Raw genomic sequence first — 22,663 nt, 5'->3', positions numbered from 1 at the left:
ATTAGATATCGAACGCGTTTGGTTTGTCCCCAGCCCTTTCCCTCACACAAAATTATAGAGCCATCTCTGGTGCCTTCCTGTGGTCTGCAGCCAACGGGGAGCTGGGCATTTCATCCACACTCTTCTCCATGGGAGAGGTGGTTAAAAACTTCAGAGCTGTGCTGGTTGTAGCTGGGATAGAGTTAATGTCCTTCAGCGTCGCTGGCATAGTGCTGAGGGCACACTGATGTTTCAGCTGCTGTTAAGTAGCGGCTCCGTGTCGCTAAGTAGCGCCTCTACTAGTCAGGGGCCTCTCCAGCTTCCCGAGCTCTGCCCGACAGGTATGAGTGGCAGCGCCAGGGACCCCTCTGCCCGCCCAGCTCCATCAGGGGTGATGCCCAGGTGCGATGGCAGAAGGAGGACCCGAGCCGTGCGTCAGTTGGCCAGAGTGAGTCGGCCAGCGTCAGTCGGCCAGCATCACCTGCCCGGACTCAGCTGGCTGGCATCAGTCAGTGTCAGCGTCTGTTGTCGGGAGTCAGTCAGGACTTAATCCTGTCGGCACCGCTAACCCCCCGTCTGGGGTGTGGGGCTGAGCGCGGTGGTTCAAGTGCCACCTTATGCCCATTAGTCGGGATGGTTGTGTCAGCCTTGGCTGGCAGCTGTCACCTGCGTTTGGGCACACGGTGCCGTGTCCTGCTCTGCTGAGGGCGGCTCCTCATTCCCTGCCTGCTTCAGCTCGTTTTCCTGCATCCACATGCCTGGGGTTTGCTGGTTTAAGGCAGTGAAACGAACTTAATCAGGCTTCCCTTAACTTTGTGTCTTCTGCCTAGTGAGCCGTCGGATGGAGCTTTGGAGGAAGAATGGTGACAAGCCTTTGCTGGTGGGGTGGTGTTTTAGTTGCGTGGGGGAGAGAATACTTCAGTTGGTCGGAGCGAGTCCCCAAACCCCTGGGCCTGTCGCGTGTGCTGCCAACGTTTCCGCAGCTCCCCTCGTCGGGCGGCTGTTTGCAAGGGGTGTGTTTGAGCACTGGGGGTTCAGCAGCCGCCGGGCCCTGGCCCTGGGCAGCCTGCTCTGGGTGACCCTGCCTGCGCAGGGGCTGGACCAGCTGCCCCCAGGGATTCCGGAAGGCCTTTCTCTCCCTTGTGACTCCGTGACTCTGGAACTGGTGCTGCGAGGGGCCAGCGCTGTGGGAGCGCTGGGAACGTTGTCTTCCCTGGGCTCTGCCTCTGTCGGGACGGCTGCGTGTGCGCTCTGCCCTGAGACACTCGGCGCCTGCGCCCGTCTGTCCAGGTACGCCAAGCAGCGTGCAACAGAGCACACTTTCAGGAGTGACTTGAGGAGCTTTTGCTAGCTTAGCCACGTTAGAGAGGGACTGCAGCTCCTGCATGCAAGAGTAGTCGTGTTGGAGAATAACCATAGGAGGCAGCTGGGTAAAGTGGCTCCAGTTTCAAATGCTGATGTGTCTTGGCTTTGTTTGTTTCTCATTTAAAGGGATGAAATCTGTGGTCTGCATCAGATGCGGGATCAGGGCTGTTGGGATAGAGAGCTTAAATTGTGTCTTCTCACCTTTTGCTGTAGATCTGTGCATCATGGGGAGCTTGTGGAGCATCGGCGCAATAAGCCTGACTGACTGTAGAATTCTGATACAGACCATATCTGTTACGCAGTGGCTTTTTAGAAGAAAACTTTTGGTTTTGGTTTTGGACTGAATGCAGGTGTTTTGCTATGAGTGGGAAAGAAATGACCGAGTGGTACTGTGTCAAGCCTTGAGCTTTCCACCAGAGAAGAATTATTTCTGGTTTGGTGGGGAGTTTGGGGAGGTGAGTGGTTTGCTCTTAAGCTCCAATCTCCCCAGTTAGTTTAAATCCTTGAAATTTTACTTCCAATTTGTCTACACAAAGTTCTGTGCTCTTGGCCTGTCGCGGGAGGCAGCGGCAAAGGCAGGGTGACTCAGGGCGGCTCATGGAGAGCAGCAGGTGAGAAGGTTTCTTGACTGCTCTTACCTGCCCTGCTGGAAGAGACTTGCTCACTCTTTTTCTTACAACTACCTTGCTACTAGTAGAATATATTCTATGAGTGATCATGAAGCACTTCCATCAAAATGTTGCCCTGTGCCTAGTGCAGGACCCTGACGGCCGCGTCCCGTGTGTCACGCGCTCGTGCTTTTCATGCTGGCAGAAGGTACTGGAACATATTCCCAAGCAGTTGCAGTGCCTATGGCTTGAAGTGCAGCAGATTCCACTGCCCGGCCTTCAGAGCATAACCTCTCTCCACAGCAGGCCCATCTGTATAACTTGTATTTCCTTGTCAGCGCTTCCCTTGAATGCCCTTGTGTTGCTCCCCGAGCCCGGGCTTCAGAGCGAGCTGTGACCTCCTGTGCTGGGAGGGACACAGGTTCCCAGTGCGCGCTGGCAGGAGCGATCGTAGCCCTTTGTTTGCAGGAGAACACGTACGGCACAGACACCGCAACACGCCGTGTGAGCCCGTGTAAGCGCTGGCTGTACTGCTCCGTAGCACGGGGTAAGGGCTCGCGCTGACGCCTGCCTTGGCCAGCAGGTGGGACACCCAGGCACAGCGAGCTGCGTTTCATGTCTCCCTTTTGAGACGCCGTGAAGAAAGCAGTGCCATTTGAACGGGGTGATTAAATCTGCCTTGCCTTCGGGAGGCGTTTTCAGGAACCATTTCAGAACCTGCAAAACACAGTTACTTGAAGGAGTTTGTCTTTCCACGTGTCGGGAATAGAGAAAGATTGATAAGACCTGAAGAGAAACCAGAGTATATATCTCTTATTAAGGTGCCTGTTTAACCTTGTAAATCCCTTCAGCTTTTCAGTTTTTCCACAACAAAATCTCTCTTGATGTACAGAACCATGAACTCTTTGTGGAGCACCTCCAGAAGTGTGGGAAGTGTCTGAAAGGCCTAGAAATGTTTGTGAAATCCTGCAGAGGTGTGATAAGGGCAGGCAATAGGAAGGAAAGGACTGGGATAAGGAATATGAGGCTTTAAGTGTAGAAAAAAAATCCATGCTGTGTTACGTTTCCATCATAAGTGTATGGAAAACTGCTGTGTAACTGATGAGCTATGAAAGTCTGTATTGCTTGTAACGTGAAAATATCAAGAGTACGTTTTGTGGAAGAGTTTAGAGAATGAAGGTCCTTACGAACGTTGTTCAAAATACACATGCCAAAAGTGAACAAGACATAAACGATGCATGAAATCTACTAGAAGTCAATGGACCATTAAGAATAAAGTATGAAATCAAGGAAAGGGACAAATGGAAAGTTCTCCCTATTACTGAGAAGCTTTTGAAAAGATGATTTTTCTCAGATCGCATCGTACTAACCTGTGTGAGTAGACTTGACTTCAGTGTCCTGGGCTTTTTTCCCTGTTATTTATCTTGTCAATACCCCTGCGTCCCTTTTTGTTGGTGACCTCGTAGGCATCAGAAAAGCAAAGGATTCTCCTTTTGCTCTGCTGTGAGATCCAAATCTGCCCTCAGTGCCATTTTGTTCAGGAGAAGAGCTACAGGAGGTGGATGGGAGATTATTCACGGCAACCTGATGAAACATCGGTCAATCTCAAAAATGTCTATGGCTGTCAGAAGTATCTTTTTGCATTTTTGTCTTTATTTAGAGTGAAGAATACGAGACCTCGCAGCTCAGGTAACGAGCAGCCTGCTGCAGTTTCCCGAGGTGACCATTCAGGCTCTTGGGGAAGATGAGACCACCCGAGGTGCTGTGCTGCGCGGGCAGTTTTGCAGAGGTGAGCGTTTTCCTTGCAACTGGGCCTTGAAATTGGAGGTGACCTGAAGCACAGGGTCACAGTATCAGCTGTGTCAGGTTGGTGCTGCTCAGGTGCATCAGGTTTTGAGAGAACAGAAAGGATGAGCTATGAAAAAAACGATGACAAATGTTAACATTAAAACATTAGCAGAGTTAAACTTTGAAATGACAACAGCCTGCGCCAATCTTGAGCCATTAAAATAACAGGCGCAAGTCAGTGAGCCCTCCTCACTTGCTAATTGAATGAAGGGCAGTTTTCAAAAAAGTCCTAGTGTTGTTTTGGGCTGTATTTATTGGTACCATCATAACATCGCCTGCAGAAAGAGTTCCCCCACAGTGTTAGAGCAGCAAAGGGCCCTGCTTTTTTGTTGCTAGCCTGAATACAAACAGGAGGAAGAGGAAAGCCCTGTTAGGCGCTGCAGCCAGGTTTGCAAAGCATTTAATAGGATGCAGAGGAGTGTCCCGGGAGAGGTGCTGAGAGTGGCTGAGCAGATGAGGTAGCTGACTTTGTAGGTGATCTGAATGTAGAGCCGGGGGCCTGCCTGCGTGTCCGGGCATCTGCTGAGACCATGTAGAATCCCTCTACGTGACTGTAAGTGCAGTAACTGAGTTAATACTCCCTTTGTGTTGGAAGTAGTTCAGTGAAACTAAATGCGCTAAATTATCTGTGATCAGCGTGTGTGAAAGTTGAAATTGGCTCCCTCAGTGCCTATTTTGAGGTAGTTTCTTGTTGAAGTCCAAATCCCTGCCCAAAGTAGGCTTGTGTCAAGGAAAGTTAGTAAAGTAGAAAAGAATTGGCTGAGATTTGATCTATTTGAAGTATGCTTTAGGAGTTGTATTCCCATAGGTGTTTAGATGAATTCTGGCAAAACCAAGCTGAATATGGTATAAAGACAAGAGATCAATATATTGTAATCTTTATCCCAAACAAGCAGAACCCTTCAGTGCAGGAATGACAAGTACAAATGCAAAATCATAAGGTGGTTCATTTGAAGATGTATTGCTTGAGGGTTCAGTGGGTGATTTTCAATGACTGACCAGAATTCGGTAAGTCTGTCTCCCTCTGTGAGGCACCTCTGTTGAAGCAAAGGGGCAGTGACTGTGATTTTCCAGTTGTTTTCAATCGTCTCTTGGGAGTTGGCTTTAGCCAGCTTTCCCTGCTCTTCCAGGGAGAGGTGGCCTGGCCTGGCTGGCGTGTGGCCCTCAGCTGGAGGTCGTGAGCGCTGTGACGGGGGAGCGGCTCTCTGCACACCGTTTCAGTGGAGCCCGTGAGCAGCCTCCCACCATCCGCGTGGTGAAGGAGGTCTCCTGGCAGACGGGAACGGGGCTGCTGGTTGGCTTGAGAGAAGCAGAGGGAAGTGTCCTCTGCCTGTATGACCCGGGGACATCGAGCGTGGTTACAGCAGTTGTTCTGCCAGGAAGGGTAGGTGCTTTTTAATGGGGGAAACGCTGTCAGGTGCTGCATAACGCTGTTTCAGGAGCAGCTTTGGAGCGTCTCTTTGTTAGGAAGTCTGTTTTCTCTATTGCGTCATCATGCTGTCACTGCAGAGTGTCCAGTCGAGAGCGGCATGATGTAAAATGGTGGGCTTCACAGTACCATTATCCTTTGAGTTTACTGATAGTAAAACAAGTTTTCTGGTTTTATGGTAGAGCACGTAGTTACCTAATTCTCCACTTGCACAAAAAGGCTTTGAAAACTGCAGGAAATGGAAATTGGTAAGCTGTAATAATAGAGTGCGCCATTGCAGTCGATGTGAACTCAGTGAAATAACTGCAGGAATTCTAGTAAACACAAGGCAGTAACGGATGTTTGTAGAGGGCTTTTTTTTTCCTTTCTTTCTTCTTGATATAATTGGAAACAATGCTGTGTTTTTAAGTCTTATATTCCTAATTCTGGCTTCAATTTTCAGTGATTTCTATTTAGCTTGTCAAACAGCTTAAATATTAACTTGTAGTTTTCCTGTAGGTAACTGCTATAGAGCCCATAACTAGTCCCGGAGGAGCCAGCGTGAGGCCTTGGCACCTACACCGGGCTCTGCAGCGGTTCTGTGGAGCGGCAGCGGTGGCAACAGATGTTGGTCATCTACTTGTGGTGGACCTTGGTTTGGATGATCCATCTTGCAGCCAGAGGGAAAATGAGCCATCGGGTAAGCTGCAGTTTCTAAACTTGAATTGAAAAGTAAGAAAACTTGTGTCTTTTAAATCAACAACATGCATCCCACTTTGAAGATTCTGCTGTGCAGACATTTATGACTGCTGATTACAGGTAGCAGTTTGACACTGTCTGGTCCTGAATGGATTAAAAATGGGAGTGGCTTCGTACTCCTTCTAAGGTTACAAATACCCCCTCCCACCAGGGTCCCTCTGTCACTGTGATTCTTGCCAGTGAGGAGTAGGAATCTGACCATCCGAGTCGGTGCAGCTGCCGGATAGGAAGGTGTATCGGACGTGCCCTATTTCTTGGGAATGTTCTTCTGCTTCTGTTCATTGGCTTGGGGCAAATTTTAGTTTTGTTTGTTTTTTTTTTTTAATCTAAATCCAACTTATCAAACCCCATCCATTTGGATGAAAGAAACCTCTAATTTGTGTATTTGGAGTGCATACTCTGTTTTGGCTCTTACACCAGTGGCTTCAAGAGTTGATGTCACTTCAAGGAGCTTCATCATGAGGCCCAAACTCCTGATGTGCAGAGTCCAGGAAGAATTTGTCTATGAAGGCTACACTTTTACCTGGTTTTGAAATATGACTGAGAATACCTGTCCAGACAGAGAGTTCTTATGTTCTCCGAATATGTACAAAATGGAAAGAGCAAACTAAGTGTTGCATCAATGGGTATTTTGCCTGGGACGGTAGAATTAGTTTATACATGTTGTCACGTCAGTGTTTCAAATGCAACCTGAATGGCATAATGCATTCCTTTATTGTGTGGTTTTGTGCGTGTAGCTCTAGTAGTTGTCACCAGAATTGCTGCTGGAGTTCCACTAAGAAGAGAAATGGTGACCAGAGAAGGGAGACATCTCTGCTTTCAACTGCAAAGCCCTTCAGGAACAGCAATATCGACCCTGCGCTACATCAGCAGAAGCAACCAGCTCGCCGTGGGTTTTTCCGACGGCTCCCTGTCACTGTGGGATGTGAAAACTCTGCAGCGGGAGTAAGTCGGCCTTTGCACTTGGTCACGCCTGGAGGTGCAGGGCTCTCAAGGCTTTGCTCGAGGAGGAAGTCTGTTACTTCAAAGTGACCTTTTTCAGGGGTGGAATGGGAGGAGAAGCATGTCGGGTGCTCTTTGCTCGGAAGATGCTTCCACCCTAACACAAGCAGTCGGGGCCACTAGGCTCATCTTGTTTCTTTTTCTGTCTTTTTTTTTTTTAACCCTCTAGGCACCACTGTCAGCTTGAAGGAGGAAGGATTCCTGTCTACGCCATTATTCAAGAGCCTGAGAATGACCCTCGCAATTGTTGCTACTTGTGGGCTGTTCAGTCGACACAAGAAAGGTGAATAAAAACTTACTCTAAGCCATTGAATTAACTTTTTATATCTATCTGTTCACATACAGTTGACACACGTATATTTGTTGTGATTATTTAGCTGTGCAGGAGATTCTCTCAGGTGTGGAAGGTGTTGAGCTTACGGTGCAATTTTACAGGATTTAGCAGAGATGAAGAGGGACCTACTAGTTCCTCCCTGCTGCAAGGTGGCAAAGTGACAGTGGCTGTATTTTTGTGTTTGCATTCTTAAATGGCTGCCTTTGTTTCTTGATGACACAAGAAACATTCTCTTAATTCTTTATTCCTTATTCTTTCAATACCATGGTATTAAAAAAATACCATGAAAAGCAGTGGAGGCTGCAGCTCCAGAGCACTAACGGTGCCGATCCACCAGCCTGCTGCCCCTAAAGGAGGAGGTGACAGCATGGCCGGTTCCCTGGTGCCAGCTTGAGCCTTGGTGAGCCAGCTCAGCTCGCCTGGCAGGGAAGGTGTTCAGCAGCCAAGTCGGTGGTTTCCTGCTGGGCTAAGGACTGAAACAAGGGTGTGGAAGGTGCCGTGTGTGCAGGAGAGGGACTGGAGCTCTGGTGGGAAGGGAAGGGTGGAAAGATCTGCCCCTCTCAGCATCAGCAAGCTATTTACTCAGCTCGGCTGCTCGTAGAGTGGCAATCTTTTTCACTTTGACTGTAAAGCAGTTTTGCTTGAGAACTCCTCACTGTGAAGAGCTATTCCCAACCATTTTTAGTCCACATAATATCTGAAAGCTTTCAGACTGTGTGGTTAGCCTTTGCCCCAGAAGCTGTTAGTGTCCAAATGTCCTCCGTTGTGTTTTAGCGGCTAAATGTGACCAATTGTCATGCTTTGGGAAGGGCTGTTTTTCTTTTCAGCGAGACAGTGCTCTTCAGGAAACCTCAGCCTAGATCTAAGGAAAGGATAATGAGGACTATAAAGCAGCTTTGTAACCAAATGTCATAATTTATACCTTTTCAGTGAAGGCGATGCTCTGAGTTTACACCTGTTGCAGTTAGTGTTTGCTGCCAGAAGACGCTTGCCATCGGGACAAGTCCTGTATGAGGTAAGACTTGCACATCCGTGAACAGATGGAAAGAGTCCTTTTCTCTAAGGGAGTATCAGTGCAGTTGGCAGGGGTAATATTTATATGCTTGAAACCCTGGCAAAATCTCTTTGAGGGGAAAGTAACCTTAATTCAGAGCAATTCTTTCCTCTGATTTTGTTACTTTCTCTTGCGTATGCTCACTAGGTCCGGAATGAAACGGGTGGTTCTTGTATCGTGGTGCTCTGTTTTGATAGGGACTGTGCATTTTGATTTTTTGAATGACCTTACATTTTGACTTTTTTCCTTATGTAGAGGAGAGCTCCTTCCTCATCGGTAAATATTGCTTTTGACCAGGTAAAGGTGAGGAGTTGGGGAAAGGTGGTGTTTCTTTAAAACACATTCTCTCTCACGATGCCAAAGTATAAGTACCTTCAGGTGATTCAGTGTGTTCTAAACATGGATGTCTTCTCTTCCTCTTTGTTGATGTGCAGTTTTTAATGACATAAATATCCAGTGCTGTGGAGGAACAGAGCACCCTGATGGGGTTGTTCACGTACAAAAGGGCTTTCATTGCAGTTCACTTGTGCATCTCTTGTGGTGCTCTAAGCGCTGTGGCAAGTTGATAGGAGACAGTTTCATTAATTTTTCCCCAGTTTCAGTTTTGAACTTCTGCTTTCTTTTACCCTCTCTTAAAAACTGTTTGTAGCTACAGCCTTAGCTGTGGCAAAGACAAGACCTTGTCCTGTGTCCTTCTTTGGTAAAAAACCCCAGTTGTCTGTAGCCCTTCCTCTGGTGGCTACTTTGTTCTGTCTCCATACTTCAATGTTACACTGCGGGACCTTTTACTCTTTGGTGATTCCTTGCCTCGGTCATCTTATTTTCCTGAATACGATGTGAGGAGTGTCAGTTTTCAGCTCAGAAGGCTGAAGTGTTTCAGCAGCTTTTAAATATGGCTCTACTAGAACCTCCAGCTGACAGTCTTTAAAAAAGGGACACAAAGTGATAAAATAAGGCTGTTGTGTTTGTGGCCTGAGAAAGCTGTGGTGTAGTTAATGGAAGATGGAGGGATAGTTCACCCATTATCTCTGACGAGGTGAGAGGAGGAGCTGGCAGGAGCTTATGTGGTTTGAGAGAAGGCTGTGAATCAGTAAGACGTTCTCATGGCTGCTCCCGAGGGATGCGCTTTCACTCTAGCGGTGTGTGCCTATAGATAATGCCTCGCAAGAGAGCTTTGGCTGCTGGAATGCCGTGACTTCTCTAACTTCATCAGTTCCGTAATCAAGTCACGGAGCAAAGCGCTTTGCATGCCTATGTATTGCATTATTTCAGATCTCTCTTTCTAGATAAATATGTAGGTTTGTGAAGAGATCTGGATGTTGCAAGGAATTCTGCAAAACACATTCAGAACCAATAATGCGAGGGAAATGCTCAGTTCTGAAAATGTGCAAAGCTTTTACGGCCAAACTTACCCATTACGGTTTGACACTTAGTTCTCTTGCGTGTCAGGTGTAGTTTATCTTTGCCATCAGATTAAGCGCCTGGGAGTGATACAGTACAATATGCAGGTTATATTAGATATAGACATTCTTTCATCCTTAGGTATAATGTCTGCTTTTATCTGAAAATGACCTTTCTCTCACCTGTGATTTTTTCCACAGCGTTTGGCATCCTGTGTTGAAAAGTACAGTTTGGATCTGACGGGCGGAGCCTTTCCCTTGAGAGGGCAGGGCAGCAAGGCCAAGTTACTCAGCTGTCAGGCTGTAGAAACCTTTCCCACCCACGCAGCCAGAGAAGGCAGCGTTGATGAAGGTTTGTTCCTGATGTCCCTGTTTGGTGATTCTAAACGAAATGGTTTTGGAGTCCAAGCAATGAATGCTGTTCTATACCCACAGTCTGAAGGTCTTAAAAATCTATATAGACTAACTTCTTGGGCTTATTTCAAAGGAAAAACTGGGTGCTTGGGTTCTGTGGGACTTGCTAAGATAAACCCTATTTTTTCCTTCAATGCTTGCTGACATGCTGTAGCGATGTATGGTGGGGTCACCTCTATAACACTTGTCAGTGATTTTATTCCTCCAGCTCTCGTCTTTGAACAGCAAGATCATCCCCTCCATTGCTTAGGAATGTTCCCTGAACTTTCTTTTTTCCCCTCTTCAAACCTATGCCTGCATCTGCCTCCAGCTGGCGGCCGGTCACAAGTGGTGTTCCCCAGGGCTCGGTCCTGGGGCCAGATCTGTTTGATACCTTCCCCAACCATCTGGATGTGCCGGCAGTGTGCCTGGGTGGCCAGGAAGGCCAACAGCATCCTGGCTTGTATGAGAGATAGTGTGGCCAGCAGGAGTAGGGCAGTGATCGTCCCCCTCTACTCGGCGGTGGTGAGGCTGCACCTCGAATCCTGTGTTCACCGTTTTGGGCCCCTCACTACGAGAAAGATACTGATATACAGAAAGATACTGATATACAGAAAGATAACTGCCACAGCCTTTTGTCTGGGTGTGTGAATGCCCTTCCCTCTCTTCTTACTGGCCTTAACTTATGCCTGAGGTCACAAAGGAGGCACTGGCATGACTTTCTAGGCTAGTTGTGTTTATTAGCTTTGACTTAGTCCTGAAGAGGCAGCTTCCACCTCTTTTGTGGTGCCACCCTCTAACAACAGGGTGTCAAAACCTAATAAAAACACCTTTGGATTTTCTCTACTTGTGTCATGATTCTGGGGAGAGGGCCTTCTAAAAACTTGTCAAAACCAAACAACACACGCACCCCCCAAAAAAAACCAAACCAAACCCAACAAAACCAACAAAAAAGCCCCTTTTTATGAAGTGTGAGGCATGGAAAAATACTTGTAATTTTTCTGATGGACCCTAATTAGCTTTTGTCCAGAAACTATTCAGGTTGTAGGCCCACATGAGCTACCGTTGGATGTGGATTGAGGTTAGAAATGCAGCTGGCTTCTGATTTATGGAACTAATTGATATCTTCAAAGGCAGTTTCAGCGGCTCACACAAGCGAAAGGGCACAGAAGTTCACGATGAAACACAGTAAAGCGTGGGAGGCTCCCTAAGCAGCACTGATGAATTCAGCAGAGAACAGAGACCCATTTTGCCAAACGACCTGTCTCCTGGTTCCCTGCTCTGTCAGGGTAAAGGATGCACCACCCACTTTGCTCACATCTAGAGCATGCCTTCCCCAGAGGAGACAGACCGTCCCACTTCTTGAGAGAACCCGAGTGTAACATGGTCAATGTTTGATGTTAAACTCTTTGTTCCAATTTCCTGTTTGTTGGGTTTGGGGTTTTGTATTTGTTTTGTCTGATAATTGTGTTCTTTCATTCTGACTGTGCTGGAAAGGAGCTATTCGAAAAACTTGTAATTAAGTCAAATCTGGAAATTAATAATGCCAGCTGAGTGATCAAGTGTATACGACAAGTATTTGTATGCTTTCTAAAAGTAGCGAGGTATGTTTTCCTAGGGTCTTTTTTTGTTTTGGGATTCTTGTGGGGGTTTTTTTGCTAACCATCTTGATCCACTCTTACTGTATGGAAAACCTGATTAGCTGATAATTGTGTATTTGATTTGGCTTAGGATGGAGACAATTGGAACTCGAAAAGGGGGGCAGTATGACTGAAACCTATCACAGAGGTGTTTGCTACGGTGTAAATGTTTAAAATTATTCTTACTGAAGTGTTGCGTTTCATGAGTGATGTAGCAGAATGAAGCTAAAATAGAAAGGGGTGTTTTGAAAATGTCAGGTATATTGTATTTTCTCCCAATAAGACACAATGTCTTGTCTTTTACAGTCATATCTCCTGACGCCAGTGTCTCAGTCTTCAGCTGGCAAGTGAATACACGCGGCCAGGGAAAACCATCTACTTATTTGGGTGTATTTGACATTACTTGCTGGTATCAGGCTCAAATGCCACGCTCACTAAGGTAGATTTTGATGGAGTTGTTTTCAGTACCCCTCCCCATAATTCATTGGAAAGTCGGCGTTTAGCTTCTGCACTTGTTTTCTTTCAGGCCAGAAGAATCCCTTCAGGGATGCCCCTATTTTGCACTGTGGTCACTGGACGCTGTGACAAGCACGACTGCTCCAAACCTCCTTCTGGATGTTGTGGTGCAGGAGCGCAGCCTAAGCTGGAGAGTTCCTCCTTCTTATCCACACCCTGAGCTGTGTTTTCACCCAAGCACCTATAATTTTGGTAGGTATTTCACTGCTTGGAATAGTGATAAGCTTAAACCGAGCTCAGATGCCATTATTGGTTCCCCTGTTCATTGGCTGTCACGCAAAACCCAAACCCAACCAAACCAAAACACCCCAACTCACCCCCCGCCCAACTCTGATCACATTGTACTGACAAAGCGTGTGCTATTGTGACACCATTCTGACAGGCGGCTGGGTCTGGGGGTTGGGTGCTTCTGTAACGCAGCCCATGACGTGGTGCTGGTGATCACATGAAATGACTCTGGGCTGAAGCTCAAAGCGCAGCACCTCGATAGCCCCGGAGGTAAAATTTCTACACTCAGCCATTATTTTTCTAAAAAAAGGTTTTAAGTGCTCTGAGGAGGAGAACGGGTACTCAGTTGTACCTTTCCAGGGGCTGCTATGACAAAAATGTAAACTGGTGCTTCCATCACGGTGAGAGTATGGAATGTTGACCAGCGTTCGTTGTCTCTGCAGATGGCAGGTGCTTGCTGAGCTCTGGAGTTGTTCATATGACGTGCAGCGGCTTCCAGAAGGAGGTGAGCTTTTACTGTGTCTTTATTGAGAATGTCAAGAGATGGACCTTTCCTAAGCTTTCCATGGCACTGCTTTCAGTGTCAGAGGCCATTTTATGCTCCTCCTGCCCATCCACACGCGTAACTGCAATTGTACCCTGCCAGTTTTATGCAAATGGTGATGTCTGAGGTCCCCTCTTGGGCGTGTAAACCCACCGTTGCCTCCCGTTGAAGCACGATCAGGGCCTGAATGTCTAGAAAGGAAGACAGCGCTGCTCTAGGAGCAGGAAGAGAAAGTCGGGGAAAGCTGTTCCTTCTCTCTCATCAATGAGTGCAACTGCCTGCGTGGTCCTGAGTTTGGGTTTTGATCCCTGATGAGCTGGGAAAAGGAGGGCAGACTGGAGAAAAGGAAGCATCGTTCCCTCAGAACAACCTTCCCCCCGTCAGTTCCTCAAAGCATTAGGTTCTGTGCAGGAGGTTAGAATTAGCCTTTGGTAAGCTGTCATGTCAGAGGGAAAGTTTCCTGTGCTCCTCCCAGCAACAAGCAGCCCAGCCTGTGATGCCCGAGTGAGGGCACAGTTAGAAACAAGCACTTATTGTTGGTGGTTGGGATGTTGAAAGCAGGTGGGATTCTCCTTTTCTTTTGTCTGCTACGTTTAGGAGGAGCAGTTAGAGGCGGTCTTGTCAGCTGCTGCCCAGACAGGTTCTGTAGGGCTTCTGACTGGCTGCATTAAGCTTTGGACATCTAAAGGTAACACTTCTTATGTGGTTTTTGTGTTGCATATTTTTTTAGTCTGGAATTCTTGATTCATTTCTTTGTTGTTCTCTCTTTTTAGAGAGCAGCCAAGTTCTGCTGCTAATGTAGAGTTTGCCCTTGACTGGACATGGAGCAAAGTGATCTATACAAAAGGCGCATTTGACCAAATCTGTGAGTACTAGTGCAGCCATGCTGCAAACCTAGAGTCATTCTTTCCAGCTGAGCTCATTCAGTGATCTGCTGGTAGATGGTCTTGCCCGCAGATCTGGAAGTGCGCTTTGCGACTCTGAACTTGCTCTGCAGGCTAACGCTTTCATACTTGCTCTTGAAAAGGTGTTGTGCTGTTTGACAGCTCCTGCAGCTCCACTGACCCGCAGAGGTTACAGGCTCTTCAGCGCCGCCAGTTGCTTTTGAGCAACCTTAGCAGAGTCTTAAACTGCTTTCTAACAGCAGCCCACGAGCTGGCTGGAGAAGGTTTGTCACAGTATTTCTAACTCGGTGGTATGTTTTATTAAGATTTGGGATGATGCTGGGGCTGTAATTGTGGAAAGAGGAGCTGCTGTTGGTTTTGCTGATGGGCAGAAAGTCAGATGTAGCGGGGAGAAGGGGCTTAAATGGGAGGGGTTGGGGCTGCCACTTAACGCGCGTTGAGTTCAGGGCAAGAGTTTGTTGTGGGGCTGGTGCGAGTGGGTGGGGAGGCTGCGTTCAGCAAGGAGCTGTGCAAGCACCCGGCTTGAAATTACAGCAACGGGATGTGGCACTGTGACAAATACTCCCTTTGATTGTCAGCTAGCAGTGCGTAATTGCATGCAAGTATTGGATTGGAAATTACTAAAAAAGGAAAGGAAGCACGAATGAGTGACGTGTGAAGTGAGTTGCATGAATTTCTGTAGCTGTTTCTATTACAAATTGTTCTTGGCATATGGAGGAGAAAAGAGAATATCCCTTTGCTAGAGGAAAAATCTCCGCTCTGTGAAAAACAGATGTCTTATCCATGAGTGGATTTAACTGTTCAGACTACTTTTTTTTATGTAACCTTTAGTGAATCTGCGTCTCTGTAGGGGTTGCTTGTGATTGTGGGTTTTTTCTTCAGAGAAGGACGTGTTACGGAGTGAAAAAAATGCAAAGGCAAAGATTTCTAGCCTGTTATTTTTCTACTTTCACTTTAGTGCAATGAGGGGAGTTTTATTAAAAAACAAAACAAAACAAAAGAAATTGCATACCAACAGTCCTCTTGAGCTTTTTTTACCTGTTTTGCAGACTTGACAAAGAAGCTGGCAGAAACCAGCCTCACAGCTTTGTATGCTCGAGTGGTCCTCTGGTTCTGTTGGTCCCGTCTCCTGCCCGAGGGCTCAGGTAAGCATAAACTGTCCTGCATTTGTAGCAGTAAGTGGCTCCTATGAACACCTGCCTAGCCGTGGTTCTGTCAGTGCTTCATCAATACCAAGCCGTGCCGGTTCAGTGACAGCAGATGCTGAAGTTATGCTGCTGAAATTGAGGTTTTACTGGGTTTTTTTCAACTACGTCGTGTAGAATGATGCCAAGTTTCTTTCCGGGATGTTTCTCAGAAACAGCACTAAGCCTCTGAGTGAAGGAGTTGCTCATGCCCACAGCTTGAAATACTTGAGATTTTAAACAAGTAACTCTTAAAGCACCGACACTGGAATGCTTGATTTTACAGTAGAAGCATGGCCTGCATGTTTTGATCTTTTTACTGATTGTTTGGGGAAAAAATACACCTTGGAAATAGTTCATCATTTGGATGGGTTATAAATTCTGTTGTCAGCCTTAATTGCCTTACGCATGCTCACGTGACATGTTTAAACACCCATTCCCTTTGAGAATTGGGGTTTTTTCTTTATAGTGAACCTCAGCTGACACTACATGTTCTGGATGCGACCTCAGCTGTAAACTTGAAATGGCGCTTGGGACAAGAAGGAGTTGACTCCTGTGTCTTCGGTCTCTTTTAGCAAAGGCAGAAGGAGGATTGGCTTCTTTCAAAGTCGGAGGCTGGCCTGTGATTTTGATGCTCAGCTTCTGTGTTGTGTCTTTTTTAGTCAAAAACTGTAGGTTGAAAGTATGATATGACTTCTTTAACTTACATCTTATTTATTGCCTGTAGGTGATGATATGAGTTTCTCTAGACCTTTCTACAATTATCCTCTGATTCAGAGCTACTACGCGGGTCATCGACAGAAACTGGAGCGTTTATCAAGGTAAGATGTGCAGGAAAGCTCTAGAACAGTTCCACTGCAAATTCAGAAGCGGCAGCGAGTGGCTTTTCCATCAACAGCTGCATTTGCTATGCTTCATGCATTTGCCGGCAACAGCCTTGACTTCAGTGATGCGCGTGTTCTGCAGAACACAGAGGTTACTTTCCTGGGTTAAAACGTTGATATATACCTCTGCTTAGTGCCCTTTGTTGGTATCATCGTTTCTTTGAAGCGCACGTAATTCACTGGCTATTCTGTGTGATTTGTGACTACTGGAAAAGGGCATGTGATGAGGACAGGATCCGTCACGGCCAGGTCAGCAAGGCACGGCCTTTGCAGAGCAATTGTTCTGGACACAGAAGAAAGCATGTTTTAAAAACCAAAAATAATCTCTCTCCTTGACGAGTAGTAGATGGCGATAAGGGGATTGGCCCAAATCTCCTACTCCCAAGCACCTCGTGTCATTTAAGGAGATGGGCAGAGGTCCACGCAGCTGGCACAGCCAGCGCGCTCCTGGCGACTGGATAAAAGTGCCTTCCTCACGGGAACTCCCTTTCCTGGGCTGGCTCCCTGGCATACAGGTGATGTGCCTTGGGTTAGGTGAGAGCAGATTTTAATTTGGCACCTGTACTGTAACTAAAGCAAGTCCTAAAGAAGCTCAGGCTGTGGCACCGTGAACAAGGTGCTGCAGGAGGAGTCCAGGTGGAAGCTGCTCTATGTCAGGCGTTGGCTTTCAAGCTCCTCTTCCTGAGGTTCCTTCTGAGGTAACTCTCGTACAGGCTCACGGGCTCCTTAGAAGCACCACCTCCAGCGTGCTGCTTCTGCTCGTCCTCCTCGGGAAATGAAAGGCTGGCGTCGCAGCCCGCAGGAGCCTGCGATGGGCTTCTGAGGAATGCAGTGTTTAACAGGCCAGCCCTCCGTCACTGTGATGGCATGTGCAGAGGCACAAACGTGCTGCTTCAGGTGGTACCAGAATTCAGCTGTGGGCTCAGCTTTGTGACCGTGACTGTTTTTCAGTAACAGAAGCGAGGTGCTGAGAACAAAGCCGGACATTTCCGTGCTGTGGTCTCACCGCTGTGTGTGGGAACAGTCCCGCTGGAGGCGTGAGATTTGGGGTAGCTTTGCTCACGCTGCCTTTGTATTACAAGTAATGCGACAAAAAAGAAAAACTGAAAACTGCAACTTTCCCCTTAATAAGGGAGCTTCTAGGATTCCTATTTGGAACTCCTTTAATAGCTCACTATGATCTAATGAACACCTTTCATCTGACTCAGAAATTTCTTTCCAGTCTCATTCAAATCACGATCATGCCTGTGTCTGTTTGTTCCTTTCTTGGACTCGTGGGAGCTTTTGCTGGGTTTGTTTTGGCTGGAGGAAATCTGTGACACCGAGAGGCTGGAATTAGTGTTTTCCTCTGTCAAATCCTCGCTACGTTTTGTTCCAGAGGAAAATGGGACTCTGACTGCCTGACGGTCGATGGGATGGTTTCCCAGTTGGGAGACCAAGTTGAGGAGATGTGGCAGAGAGAGGAAGGAGGAACTGGGAAATACCCACCTCCTAGTTTACGGGTGAGTGTTGTGTTCCCTGAAAACAACCACCACCACCACAGACCCCAGCCCCAGCCCAGCCCTCCCCCAAAGCCAATGATTTCTCAAAGAGAGGAGTTTTTAAAAACCTTTTCCCTTTTCATTCCAGGCACTGCTGGAGCTCTATTTGCTAGAAGGCGTTGAAGAAAGCCACAAACATGCAATTGTATCCCTTGGAGTTATTTCTGTCACACCTCCAGTATACGCGCATCAGGGGTCTGAAATGTCTGTCACCTACGCGTTCGATGCATTTTCTAATTTATGCTTCAAACACAGTGCAAGGGAAAACATGTAGTTTAGAATGAAGGCACGGAAGGAAGCACTGATTATTTGTTTGTACTGTGGATTGTTTAGGAATTTTTAAAATGTTTTGTTGCAAAGTCTTTTCTGATATCAGAAAACAGGTTTACTAAGCAATGTTAAAAGTAGAAAGCTCCCTTAGATTTTCTCAAAATGTAAACTGTTTTTCATTTTTGAAGCACCCATACCTGTAGCAAACGGCTGCTTCCTCGAGCAATGCACTAGAATGTGCTGCTTCAGAGCAAAAGGATTTCTGACAGCGGTTTACCAGGACCTGATTTTGCTGAAATCATCCATTTTCCAGCACAGCTAAGAGGGCTTGCTTTTGTGCTGTTACAAGAGCAGGCACACAGAATAATAAAGAGAGAGAGAAGAGAAAAGCCATTGGGCAGAAACTGAAGTTTTAAGCTGCCAAAATGCGCTGTGTTGCTTTGGTTGTTTGTTGCCTGACCCGAGAGGGGAGCCTAGAGAGCAGGGGCTTTAAAAGCTGTTGCACCCCGGAGCTCTCTGATGAGAATAGACCCCCCAAAACAGCTGTCAGAAAGAGAAAACGACACTGCCGATGAGTGATCCAGGTACTGGTTTAAATCCAGTTTTAATCATTGAGAGCTAAGCTGTGCTGTAAGGACACCCTAATTTCAGTTGTTTCATATACGCTGGAAAGGAGGGAAGAAACCAACTGTAGAATTTGTTTGCTTTAATAATCAAGCATTGGCCGTTCACGTGTTTTGAATGTCCAGCTGGTGGCTCCAGTGACTAAAGAGGGAGCCTGAGTTTCCAACGGAACTGTTTAAATATCGAAAGGCAACCTTTCTGAATGCCTTAGAGAAATCAGAGAGTCTGTCTTTCTGGTTATTTATTCGGAATGCAATTTTGTTGTTAGGGCCTGGCTACCTTCAGGTTGCAACAGCATAAAATGGCAAGACTAATACATGAGTATTTTCTGTGTCCTACCACTATGATATTCTTATTTCCTTTTACTATTTATTCCTATTATATTAATCATAGGAATAATATTATTTCCTGTGATAAATTGTTGGTCTTGCAAATTTATTAGCCTTAATTAGATACTTGATATCAGACAATTTACTTGCTGCTGGACATCATACATTCCTTTCCGAACAAAACAGAAGCTTCCGTCGACTCCTTCGCAGCTGCCTTTGCCATCCCTTCGGGCCTTGTTAAGCTTATTCAAGGATTTTGGCTTCTAGACCACAAGGACTATGAAGTAAGCATGTGACGGTTTAGTTAGGCATACGTTGTAGTACAAGGCTATGATCTAGCAAATGACTTTAAAAACCTGGTGCTTAGCTAATAACAGGTGATAAAACATGGGAAGCTTTTTTTGTAATCCTGCTCCAGCAGCACCTTCAGGAATACGTGATGATCTGCAGTTTGGTTTTAATTACGTTGACAGGAAATGGATTAAGAGAATGAAGAAGTCAACGTTAATGCTTGACGTGTGACTTGCCAAAGCCGTCTGTTCAGGTTGTTCTCAGCAGAGCAGTCAAGCACTTTCTCAAAAGCAGTGGTTTGGGTACTTTAAATAGTCGAATGACCATCCTAGCAGCAAGATTTGAGACAGAAGACCGCCAAAGTGACTCTTCAATCTAATTCATGTTCCTTCTGATGCTGAAGGTTGCTCTTTGTCTGTCACAATTTTAATACAACCTGTCTGGGAGAATAACTTGTATTTATAAGAAGTGATGTTTGCCTATGGGGATTTGGTTACCCTAGCCGAGTGTGAATCACTCCTTTTAAAAAACTCTGTTTTTTTTCTGTATGGCTAACTGATTTTTTTTTTCTGCAAATAGTAAAGAATTTATATTTACCTGTCCGGTATCAAGGACATTCACCCTTACTGAAGAAACTTTTGAACAGTTTTGTTGTGTGCTTGTGTGTCCAGTTCCGGTCCCCTCTATACAAAGAGGATGTGGCCAGGCTGGAAGGGGTCCAGAGAGGGGCCACCAGGATGATCAGAGGACTGGGAAGCTGCCATACGAGGATGGGCTGGGAGAGCTGGGTTTGTTCAGCCTTGAGAAAAGGAGGCTCAGAGGGGATCTCATCCCCGTGTACCAGGACTTCAGGGGCAGCTACAAAGAAGGTGGAGACTCCCTTTTTACACAGAGTCCCATGGAGAGGACAAGGGGGAATGGACACAAGTTGCTCTTGGGGAGATTCCGATTGGCCACCAGAGGGAAATTTTTCACACTGAGGACAGTCACCATTGGAATAATCTCCCCAGGGAAGTGGTTGACTCGGCCACGTTGGACACCGTCAAGAGTCGTCTGGACAGGGTACTGGGCCATCTTGTCTAGACTGGGCTCTTCCCAGATAGGTTGGACTAGATGATTGCTGAGGTCCCTTCCAACCTGGGATTCTGTGATCTTAGTAAACCTGATCTCCCCCTTCTGCAGAATTCCCTGGCCCTGCTCTTTCACCCAGCTACAACCAAACCTGTGTCGTGGCAACACGTGAGAATTCTTGGGTCCCTCATGTGCCAAGGACAGCATAGGCGAGCCCTCAGATACATGCAGGTGATGAAGCCACCGTTCTCAAGCAGTTGTGAAGAGCGGCTTTTCCTCACTGTGCTGTTGTCCAACAGGTAAAGAAATATATGCCACCGTTTTGGCATTGAAATACTGTGAAAGGTGGAGAACAAACACTAGAAATCACAATCCCCTAAATTTCCTTTAAACTTTGAGCACAATAATTGTGGTGCATCTTTTTAGTTATACTATTAATACGCCTTTACATCTCAAAAAATTAACTACAGGTGCACGGCAGAGGCTTGGGGTCTGCTGCAGGAAGACGCCGCTCAGTTAAAGGAGGAAGAGCTATTAAAAGATATGTATGACATCTGTCGGGAGATGGGACTAGTGGGAGACTTCCTGAAGCTGCCTTTCACAGACTCTGAACAAGGAAGTGTGGGCAAGAGGAAAATCTGAATCCCTTCTTTGCCAAGAGAAGAGGCAGGATCATCATATATGTTTTAAAATGTGTTATTTCTCGTAGAAGTGTTTGGAGAAATTTTTAGAGAGTCATGAAATTCTTTTAGTCCAGCACCTGCAGCGTGCCAACTGTACGGCAGCAGCACGGCTGAACCAGGCGATGAACGTTCATCTCATGGTAAGCGTAAAAGTCCTGCCAAGTGTGCCAGTTTCTCTCAGGGGTTACTAACCGGTTTAACAGCGCTCAGTAAGAATCCTGCTTTCTTTATCACACCCTTCTTTGAAATACTTGTAGTAAGCCTCTGCACCTTACATTACAGCTGAACCTAAAAGCTGAACAAAATGTGTCACTACTCCAAAGCTGCCCCGTGCAGTTGGAAATTCCGTGTTCCAGGCTGTTGTTGACTCCACTTCAAACAGTTTGCGTCCGAGGATTAAATAAGTATCTTTCCTGTCAGCCACTCCTACCATTCAGATATTCAGCGACGTACGTTATGTAGGGTTCGGATGATTGGAAGTTGTTTGGGTCACTGTGGAATGAAGAGTGTGTTGTGTGTCATCTCTGGTATCTTGCACGCAGCTCTGGGTGCCAACCCACAGGCAACATTTACATTACGGGTTGTTCTTTTTATTATTTCCTCAAGTTATAGCGTGAGGTCTGCAATTCCACAGCTTTCATTTTACCACTTTTAGGACCAAAATTCTTACCTAACTTCTGTATCTCAAAATAGGCAGGTCAAATTTTGTGTTATGGGAACTTCTGTTGTGGTTCTGTGATCCATGTGCTGTTTTCTGGAACCATAGTTCTCCAGGGAAGCAAACTTACCCAGGTGGCTTTGGAAGGTTTAGGTCCTGCATTTGAAAGCTTCCATCCAGGGGGATGGGAAGTGTAGGTAGCTTTCTCTTCCTCGTTTTAATCCTCACTTCCTTTTGTCCAAAGTAACCCGCCGTTGCCCTGGAGATTCAGTCACCTGGGACAGCGGCGTTTCAGGAAAAACAAGGGCAAGGCTGCTGTTTTGTCAGCCACGTGAAACTTGTGGGTGCTGACGAGCGTGTCAGAATCAGGTTCTGCAGAGTGCGGGAATGGTTTTAAGTTATAGCTGTAGGTTCTGTTGTTATTCCAGTCTTCCTTCGGCTTGGCTAAAAATACCGGGTGAAACTTCTTGCTTTACGCTTTTTGTTCATCAGAACGATCGTGCTCCTCGCTGGAGACAGAGAGCAGTTGCCAGAAATTCTCTCTCAGGCCAACACGGCAAGACCCTTCCTAGAGGTCCGAGGCAGCTGGCTGCAGGGAGAGCCAAGCCTTCCCGTCTGCCTTCATCCGGACCAAGAGGAGGTAATTTTGGGGGGGAACATAACGCACAACTAACCATCGCTTTGATTGCACAAGGCTGATCGTTTTTCCCTCGTGCTTTACAGCCGCAAGACCAAAGCCATTCTCATCAGTAACAAAACCAGCTAATGCAGGAAATGTGGATCCAAGAGAACCTTTCAGCAGTCGTGTATTGGCCAAAGTTAGAGAGTTATGGGTAGGAAACGAGCAGAAACCCAGTTGAGAGCGAGTTTTTTCTGTTATGATAATGTTTGTTATGCAAAATTCATATATTTACGTTATGGTAAATATGTTTAGAGAATTTAAGAGAGCTGAAACTAAAACAATGATTAGCATCAAGCTATTGGTGTACACATCTTGATAGACTTGATTGTGTGATCAAACAGTAATCTCTTCCCACTTGCTGAAATCTTTCTGCTTTGTTTCTGCCTCTTTCACTTAAAAATAGGCAGAACGATAAAGAGCAGGAAAGAGGCCAGTAGCTGTCAGATGAGTTTCCTACAGGTGG

General features: G+C 46.4%; 1 protein-coding gene across 1 annotated transcript; it reads left to right on the top strand.

Moving 5' to 3' along the window:
• Nucleotides 1-1,941: 1,941 nt before the first annotated feature.
• LOC142051302 (protein ELYS-like) lies at nucleotides 1,942-22,378 on the top strand. The gene is made up of 24 exons (XM_075080444.1): nucleotides 1,942-1,955; nucleotides 3,620-3,741; nucleotides 4,931-5,184; nucleotides 5,728-5,908; nucleotides 6,705-6,912; nucleotides 7,139-7,252; nucleotides 8,234-8,318; nucleotides 9,959-10,109; nucleotides 12,097-12,229; nucleotides 12,317-12,498; nucleotides 12,978-13,039; nucleotides 13,682-13,766; nucleotides 13,854-13,943; nucleotides 14,106-14,246; nucleotides 15,024-15,128; nucleotides 15,895-15,988; nucleotides 17,430-17,553; nucleotides 17,681-17,737; nucleotides 18,953-19,099; nucleotides 20,289-20,476; nucleotides 20,648-20,798; nucleotides 20,887-21,000; nucleotides 22,011-22,158; nucleotides 22,242-22,378. The coding sequence occupies exons 1-24, from the start codon at nucleotides 1,942-1,944 to the stop codon at nucleotides 22,376-22,378; spliced, it is 3,087 nt and encodes a 1,028-aa protein (XP_074936545.1).
• Nucleotides 22,379-22,663: the final 285 nt, after the last annotated feature.

The sequence above is a fragment of the Phalacrocorax aristotelis genome, unplaced genomic scaffold, assembly GCF_949628215.1.
Source record: "Phalacrocorax aristotelis unplaced genomic scaffold, bGulAri2.1 scaffold_88, whole genome shotgun sequence".
NCBI lineage: Eukaryota > Metazoa > Chordata > Aves > Suliformes > Phalacrocoracidae > Phalacrocorax > Phalacrocorax aristotelis.
The sequence above is the reverse complement of the archived record's forward strand: the minus strand, read 5'-3'. Positions and strand labels throughout refer to the sequence as shown.